At 39.0% G+C, this 9,246-nt stretch overlaps 1 protein-coding gene across 1 annotated transcript; it reads right to left on the bottom strand.

The window, feature by feature from the left end:
* Positions 1 to 5,446: 5,446 nt before the first annotated feature.
* LOC114187499 (laccase-3) lies at positions 5,447 to 8,599 on the bottom strand. Its single transcript, XM_028075759.1, has 6 exons — positions 7,997 to 8,599; positions 7,743 to 7,894; positions 7,270 to 7,514; positions 6,994 to 7,122; positions 5,796 to 6,746; positions 5,447 to 5,704 (listed from the first exon to the last, which is right to left on the bottom strand). Exons 1-6 carry the CDS (start codon positions 8,108 to 8,110, stop codon positions 5,574 to 5,576), a joined length of 1,722 nt encoding a protein of 573 aa, XP_027931560.1. The 5' UTR covers positions 8,111 to 8,599; the 3' UTR covers positions 5,447 to 5,573.
* Between the last annotated feature and the right edge of the window lie 647 nt (positions 8,600 to 9,246).

Below are 9,246 nucleotides of genomic sequence, written 5' to 3' on the forward strand. Positions count from 1 at the left end.
AGGATTCCCCCGCTCACAAAAAGGGTATAAGTGTTTCTCTCCTTCCCTCAACCGTCATTTTATCTCCGCTGATGTCACCTTTGACGAGTCTTCTTTTTACTTCACACACCCCTCTTCTCGTTGTGAGCCACCATCTACTACTATAGATATCCCTGTTGTGTGTGATCCTCCTAGTGTGCCCACTTCCAGTGCCACCTCGGATTCTCTTCAGCCACCTCCGAGTGTACCTATTGCAGATAGACCACCTCTTCAGGTTTATAGCAGAAGACATCGTTGCCAACCACCAACTCATGACTCACATCAAGTGCCGAGTTATTTGTCTCCTCCGGTTCCAACAATTGAGTCTGATCTTCCCATTGCCCTTCGTAAAGGTATGCGTTCTACCCGTAATCATTCCCCTCATTATGCTGCTTTGAGTTATCATAGAATCTCTCCATCTTTCTATACATGCCTTTCGTCTATTTCCTCTTTGTCAATTCCAAAATCTTTAGGTGATGCATTAGCCCACCCTGGTTGGCGTCAGGCCATGCTTGATGAATTGAGTGCTCTCAGGCATAGTGGAACATGGGATCTTGTTCAATTACCATCCGGGAAATCTGTTGTTGGTTGCAGGTGGGTCTATGCTATCAAAGTTGGCCCTGATGGCACTGTTGACCGTCTCAAAGCTCGCCTTGTTGCCAAAGGTTACACACAGATCTTTGGTTTGGATTATGGTGATACTTTTTCTCCAGTGGCCAAGATGGCATCTGTTCGCTTATTCATTGCCATGGCTGCTCTTCGCCAATGGCCTCTTCACCAACTTGATGTCAAAAATGCATTCCTCAATGGCGATTTGAATGAAGAAATTTATATGGAGCAACCTCCGGGTTTTGTTGCTCAGGGGGAGTCTTCTGGATTGGTTTGTCGTCTTCACAAATCTTTATATGGCCTAAAGCAGTCTCCTCGGGCCTGGTTTGGAAAATTCAGTAGTGTTGTTCAACAATTTGGCATGTCTCGCAGTGAAGTGGATCATTCAGTTTTTTATTGTCACTCCAGTGCTGGATGTATCTACTTAATAGTGTATGTTGATGACATTGTTCTCACAGGAAGCGACAACCTTGGCATCTCCCTCTTAAAGCAACATCTTTGTCGTCATTTTCAGACCAAAGATATTGGAAAACTCAGGTATTTCTTGGGTATTGAAGTAGCACAATCCAATAGTGGTATTGTCATATCTCAGAGGAAATATGCATTGGATATTCTGGAGGAAACTGGATTAATGAATTCTAAAGCAGTAGAAACACCCATGGATCCTAATATTAAACTTCTACCTAAACAGGGGGAGCCTTTCTCAGATCCTGAACAGTACAGACGGTTAGTTGGAAAGTTGAATTATCTTACTGTTACTCGTCCTGATATTTCCTTTGCTGTTAGCGTGGTGAGTCAATTCCTTAATTCTCCATGTGAAGAACATTGGAATGCAGTTATTCGCATATTAAAGTATATCAAAAGCTCTCCTGGAAAAGGTTTACTATATGATTCCAACTCTGATACAAAAGTTGTATGTTATTCAGATGCTGACTGGGCAGGATCTCCTTCCGACAGAAGATCTACTTCCGGATATTGTGTCTCAATTGGTGGTAATTTGATCTCTTGGAAGAGCAAGAAACAAAGTGTTGTGGCAAGATCTAGTGCAGAAGCAGAATATAGAGCTATGGCTTTAGCCACATGTGAACTTGTTTGGCTTAAGCAATTGCTTCAAGAATTGCAATTTGGAGATGTCACTCAAATGACACTCATATGTGACAATCAGGCTGCTCTTCATATTAGCTCTAATCCTGTCTTTCATGAGAGGACCAAACACATTGAAATTGACTGTCACTTCATTCGAGAAAAAATCCTATCCGGGGACATCAAGACCGAGTTTGTCAACTCAAGTGATCAATTAGCAGATATTTTCACTAAGTCTCTTCGAGGACCTAGAATTGATTATCTTTGTAACAAGCTTGGTACATACGATTTGTATGCACCAGCTTGAGGGGGAGTGTTAGATGATATAATATTGTGTTTAATAGTTGGGCTCAGCCCATTATGTATTTCTGGGATTTGGCCCATTATCAATATAAATAAACTGTCCTTTGTGTAGGGTTTACACAAGGGAGATTAATCCCAAAACCCTATTTCATCTTATTTTACAGAACTCATCAACCCAGTTTCCTCCAAAATATCCATGGCATACTTTCTCTGAGATATAACAATACCATCATTAGACTGTGCCACCTCAATACCCAAGAAATATCTGAGTTTGCCAAGATCTTTGGTCTGAAAATGGTGACAGATATGTTGTTTCAATTGAGAGATGCCATGGTTGTTACTCCCTGTAAGAACGATGTCATCAACATATACTATCAAGTAAACACATCCAGCACTCGAGTGTTGATAAAAGACAGAATGATCTGCTTCACACCGAGTCATACCAAATTGCTGAATAACATTGCTAAACTTTCCAAACCAAGCCCGAGGAGATTGTTTTAGGCCATATAGGGATTTGCGAAGACGACATACCATCCCAAAAGACTCCCCCTGAGCAACAAATCCAGAAGGTTGCTCCATATAGATTTCTTCTTGCAAATCACCATTGAGGAAAGCGTTTTTAACATCTAGTTGATAAAGAGGCCATTGTTGAAGAGCAGCCATGGCGATAAATAAACGAACAAAAGTCATCTTTGCCACGGGGGAAAAAGTATCTCCATAATCCAACCCAAAAATTTGAGTATAACCTTTGGCCACAAGACGAGCTTTGAGGCGATCAATAGTACTATCAGGTCCAACTTTGATAGCAAACACCCACCTGCAACTAACAACAAATTTCCCAGATGGCAACGGGACCAGTTCCCAAGTTCCACTATTATGAAGAACACTTAATTCATCTGCCATGGCCTGACGCCAACCATGATGGGCTAAAGCATCATGGATAGTTTTTGGAATGGTCACATAAGAAAGAGAGGAAAGACATGTATAAAAAGGTAGTGACAATCGATGATAAGATAACAGGCAGTAAGAATGGCATCACCCCAGAAATGTTCAGGAACCTCACCATGAATTAAAAGAGTGCGAGTGGTTTCCATAAGATGTCTATTTTTACGTTCAGCTACACTATTTTGTTGAGGGGTATAAGCACTAGAAGTTTGATGCAGAATGCCGTGAGAAGCCATAAATTATTTGAAAGAATGAGAAAGATATTCACGGCCATTATCACTATGCAAAACTCTAGTAGAAACACCGAACTGAGTTTTAATTTCATTAAAAAAAGATTGAAAGATATGAAATAATTCCGAACGATGTTTCATTAAAAATAACCAAGTGCATCTGAAATAATCATCAATGAAAGTAACAAAGTATTGAAAACCTAAAGTAGACTTAACGCGGCTAGGACCCCAAATGTCAGAGTGAACCAAGGCAAAAGGGGACGAAGCATCACGTGTGACACTACGAGGAAAAGAAGTACGAGTATGCTTGCCTAATTGACACAACTCACAATCCAAACGAGACAACTTGGACAACAAGCTGTTGTAACTTGGCAAGGCTTGGATGACCTAACTGAGCATGAATAAGAGAGGGAGACTCCATAACTGCACCAACGTGTGTAGAGGGACGGAGATGATAAAGACCATGAGACTCATATCCTGTGCCAATCACTTGTTTCGAACTCTAGTCCTGTAAACAGACAAAACTGTTGGTAAAAGAAACAACACAATCAAGAGAACGAGTTAGGCGACTGATGGACAACATGTTAAAAGGAGACCCAGGGACATAAAGAACATTATCAATGGTTAAAGAAGGAAAAAGTTTAACAGTGCCAACACCATGAGATGAGACTCTAGAACCATCAGCCAGTGTAACAGAAGGTAAAGGATTAGTAGAGGATAAAGAAGAGAACAAAGATTTGTTACCAGTAATATGATCAATGGCTCCTGAATCAAAAACCCAAGGACCAGGAGAAGAAGATTGAGTCAGACCAACAAAAGATGTACCTGTGTGAGCAACAGATGCAGTGGAACTAGAAAACTGTTGATCCTTATATCATTTGAGAAATTTGTTGAACATAACAAGTATATCGGATGAAACAAAAGAGATTTCAGAACTGAAAGAGGCAGCGGAAGACACCATGGAGGAATTGGAAGAGACGCGGCTTCGAATGGCGCGTGAGGGACGATCAGAACTGTATGGTTGCCGGTCGAAACTAACACTTCGGCGAGGACGACTCGGCGGCGACGGTGGTGGTGGCTCCGGTAGTGGCTCCGGCAGCGGCTCTCTGGCAATGGCTCCGGCAGGCGGTGCCGGCGGCTCCGGTGGCAGCAGCGGCGGTGGTGGCAGAGGCGGAGGAAGCAGTAGCGAAAAAAACAAACCTTAAGCTCTAGATACCATGTTGAGAATAAAGAAAATAGGGATTGAGATTAATCTTCCTTGTGTATAAACCACACATAGGGTAATCTATTTATAATAGAGAGAGGTACAAGTAAAAAGAGTAACTGAAAATAAAAAAATTAAATAGAAGATATTGTTTGATATTGTGGTTATCAATATCTAACAATATCTTAATAATATCAAACAATATCTAACACGGTGCATGCACTCTATTGGGCTATATTCATTGCTCCATTTGCATTCTTTTGAAATAAAGGCTTTACAAACTCATAGTTAATAAATTTGATTTATAAGACTAATGACATATAAGTTGTTTTTTTTATTTCTACTTTTAGATTATTACATTGAAAAATTTATATAATATATTTGAAGTAACTTTTCATTGTTTGAATCTTAAGATTCAAACTATAGCTTGGTGATTAACAAATTGAATATTGATCTGGGTAATCTTGATGTCCATAGTTGCAATAACTTATGTTATTAGTTTGATCATCTTTAACATGCCAAGGGGTTATTCTGTTATATTTTGCTTATGGAGTAGCTTTGTTTGTGACTTTGTATGCATGTCTTTGATTAGACTATCTCTAAGGAAGCTTACTTCCTAGAGCTTGCTGTTATGTTCTTTAGTTTCCTATTATTACGCAAGAACCTTATAACATGGCAGTTGATGCATGCTGTCAATTTAGTAATCCCAGAGGTCCAGTGATTTCTTTGCAATTTAGGTATCCAGGAACAGTCAGGATGAACTTCACATTTTTGTTCATGTTGACCTGCTAAAAATTAAATGTACCATGTTTTATGTTGTTCAGGCTCCTTTGTGCAGAATAGTACATCTGCACATTGCAACAAGTGGACAATTTTTCCACTGTAGGATATGAAATCGGTTTCTGGTACTGAAATATTTGTTTTCTATCAACTGGTCAGAATGGTGTAGTTTTTCTCACTGAAATATTAAATTGGTAATAGTAATGATAAGAAATCATTTGAATATTACTTTTCTTTATATAGAGAGTGCTGTCTAATCAACATACCGCAAACATACAGCTCAATTAAGCTTAATTTAATTCTAGTATGGGAACTGCAGAAAGCCATACTGTCTGTTTGGCAAATTCTTGAACTTGTAGTACACAACAATAAATTTATTAACTACTGAGGCTTTCTTAACCTTAACATTGGGGTAGATCTGGCGGTGGAGGTAATACTGATTGTGAAAGGCCAACTCCATTTTCTACCAGAAGTGCCATGCCCAAACCCCAATTCAGATGCGAGTCTATGTGGCAATGGATGAACCAAATTCCTGATTTGCAGTAGTGAAAGAAAACCATGAAATAGGTTAATATGTGATGCTGACTGCAGAAGCAAAGTTTTACAGTACTACAATACGTTACCTGGATTGTCAGCCACAAAACGAATAGCCACCCATCCTCCAGGAGGTGTTCCAACAGTGTTCCTCACAGGTGGGTCTACAAGGTTGAACTTGAGTGGATCAGTTGCTGGGTTGAAGTTGCCGAAACCTGAACCGACTACAAAGAAGTGGAATCCATGAACATGCATAGGGTGTTCCTCTGTGGTCACTATGCTTGTGTCTTGCATAACAATTTGCATCCTCGAGCCATACTTCACTTTGTAGAGCTTAGTTCCCCGTGAAGGTGTCCATAGCCCCCTTGGTACGTTCCCAGTATAATCAAATTGTACAGGAGGAACAGGGGGAAAGTCTGTTGTGAAGACACCGGGTATTCTTTCATAGTACGCTTGCATTAAGGAGGTGGTTCTTGGGAGTTCAAATGATACATTGTTCATGCTGGCTGTGAAGCGGGTTCCATTTGGTCCTTGACACCGGGGACTATTAGGATTCGTGCAATTGATTAACCCCAACCCCACTATTAAATATAGATTCACATCAACTTCCGTAAAGACTTTAACCTGAGTAAGGCCCCTAATCCTAGCAGTGAACGCAGTTGCAGTGGCAGTGTCATTGAAGGCAGGCAAAGCTGGCAAGACTGGTCTTGATCTGTTTTGGTTACTGCGTCTAGTAGATCTGTATTCTAGGATTGCAGTGGTGGTGGTATTGTCAAACGGAGCATTCACAGCAGATTCATAGGCGCGTGCTGCCATGTAGTAGAGACCTTGGGGTTGATCAGCAGTGACTAGGACATTGAATGTCTGACCAGGTCCTATCATGAGGACTGTGGTTCTGAAGGGCTTATTATACGCTGCATCTGTACCAACCACAGTCATGCTGTGGTTGGCAATGGAGAAGAAAAGTTCTTGATTGAGTGCACTGCTGATGATTCTCAACATAATTGTCTCCCCAGCTTCAACTGGAACACGCACAGTTCCTGCATTGTGTGTTCGTTACATCAATGAATCTGAAACCTCTCTCAAAATAGAACTGCTATTAAGGTAGTTAAGAATTTAACACTTAACTTTATTTAGCTATACTCTCCTTTTTAAGACTTTATTCTAATAAAACTAAACATTAAAGGTTCAGAAAATCTTGCCATTTGAAAATAAGTTAACAATCATTTTGATATCCTTTTCAACCGTTAAGAAATGCAGGCACACACTGAGTAGTAATTTTCGCACCTTGGCTTGAGCATCTGTAAAGATCACCAGGTTGCCCATTAATGGTATATGCAACAGATGGATTTGGAGGTAATCCTGCATAGTCTGCCTGCCTTTGGAGAAGCACAACATCCGAATCAAACCATTGCCCTGTGGCATCAACACGGTAAAACTGTCATGATACTTAATGAGAACCTCATTCGCATTTTAAATGTTTTGTTGTAAGGTATAGTTTGTTCACAGTGGAAGGAGATTCACTATTCAAGAATTGGGCAAAAGATGATTTTAGAGATGTACCAAGAATGAGGGGAAATTCTTGCTTAGGCACAGAGAAGGGATAGGCAGAACCCAATCTGGGATAGATGATGAAAGCTCCATAAACAGTGGCTCTTAGGAATCCAGTATGAGCATGCCACCATAATGTCCCTTCCTGATCCCTGATTCTAAATCGGTATGTGTAACTTCCCCCTGGTTGTATGGGACACTGAGTTACATAACTCGGCCCATCCGCCCATGGATTTCGCAGCATCCTTAACCCATGCCTGATGCACATAACCCATGATCACTTTGTGAGGAAGATCAAATTTATGCATCAGTGGCACAGAAAATTGGTACATGGAACAAGTATGTATGTATCAATAGCATAGTATATGGACTCATGGACCAACTATATATTGTTACATTAGTGTGGGGAAAACTTCTGACTGAAGAGTATGATATTCAAGCATGAATTCCATGTGAAAGTGAAAGAGAAAGATGATAATATTTACCAGTGGATGGAGATGTTGTACTGTGCTGCATTTACTACTTTGATTATCACAAAATCCCCGTTTCTAGCTTCCACTGTTGGCCCTGGGAACTGCCCGTTGACAGTGATTATGCTTTGGTTTTTGCACAGCCTCGTCACTGGCCTAGCTTGAACCTATTTCACTCAAATTATGATGGAATGATAATTACTAAAGACCTCTAACCATATTGAAGAAATGTAGTGAATAATTCGTGATATAATTGAATCAGAACTTACAACAAATTCATGGAAATGTATCTCTGTAGCCGAAGCCAAGGAAGCAATGAGAGCAAACAGGGCTAGTACGAACCAAGAACAACATGACTTGCCAGGGAGGTGGAAAGTCTTCATTGTTGTTCTGGTTTTGTTTAATGGTGTTTCTTGTGCTGAGGGAGATTTGTTTTAAAATGCAGCTATTTTGTAGACTTATAAATAGGGAAATGCCTGGAAAGAGAAATACTTCTGTTGAGTCATTATATTTTAGTCAACAAGGTACTTAATATTTAGTAATTAGTCTAACAAAGTAGAGAGCATGCATGGTTCACAGAGCAATCAACTGATAAATGCTAGATTGTGTTATTTAGATGAAAAGAGACGCACAAGAGTAGAAATGCATCTTTAGTTAATAAATCTGTTTTCTGGAATTTTATGGTAGAAATACATCTTTAGTTAATGAGACTCCATCATTAGCAGTGGACGATGATATTGAGCCTGAACTTAAATTGGAAGCTGTAACCTAAATAATGTACTACAAAAGAGGAGCAACATGAGTTAGGATACACATTGGTTGATGCAATACCATTTTTCACTTCAGTTTGTAAAATCCACTTCTAGTGTAAAATGTGCATATTTAACATTCTTATGTTAATTAACTTATGCATTAATTGTTCTAATTTATGGATATTTCTTTTCTTATTTTAATCTCAAAATAAAAAGGTTAGTAATCATGCCCTGTGTCTTATACTGAGAATCATATTCAAATGAAACAATGGACATGACAGTTCAAAATTGTTGCCAAATTATAGAAATTTATGTGCTTATAAATTGATTCATCCAATTTGATACACGACTCATGGATCTAACAATGACTTGATTATGTTGATACTAGAATTTTAGCAATATTACTCATTTGATTCAACAATCCAAATGCTAATATCATAAGTGAATAAAGGTTGGCTTGTGGTTGATAAAGACATGACTCGTATCTTGTACACTTACAAGTTTAATTTCTTTCGTTAATAATAAATCCCTCACTATATTTGTAACCACTTTGTGTTCTGACCTTTGATGGAGAGATTTTATACCCAACTCTCATAAACTTCCATAAATAAATAAAATAAATAAGAAACACATTCTTCTAACATAATATTTAGTGAAAATTATAAAATCAGGCGAAGGAGTTTATAAATAAGATACAAAATCCACTACATTTTTTTTTCAATAAAATTTAATCAATAAAAGAAAACATTCTCTAACACTTCTATAGA

Source organism: Vigna unguiculata, chromosome 6 (assembly GCF_004118075.2).
Source record: "Vigna unguiculata cultivar IT97K-499-35 chromosome 6, ASM411807v1, whole genome shotgun sequence".
Classification (NCBI taxonomy): domain Eukaryota; kingdom Viridiplantae; phylum Streptophyta; class Magnoliopsida; order Fabales; family Fabaceae; genus Vigna; species Vigna unguiculata.

Excerpts from the sequence above, each read along its gene's own strand:
- LOC114187499 (XM_028075759.1), bottom strand. The coding sequence starts at position 8,110 with ATGAAGACTTTCCACCTCCCTGGCAAGTCATGTTGTTCTTGGTTCGTA. Across the intron at positions 6,747-6,993 it reads TTACAGATGCTCAAGCCAAG|GAACTGTGCGTGTTCCAGTT; the intron begins GTGCGAAAATTA and ends CACACAATGCAG. Across the intron at positions 5,705-5,795 it reads TTTTGTGGCTGACAATCCAG|GAATTTGGTTCATCCATTGC; the intron begins GTAACGTATTGT and ends ACTGCAAATCAG.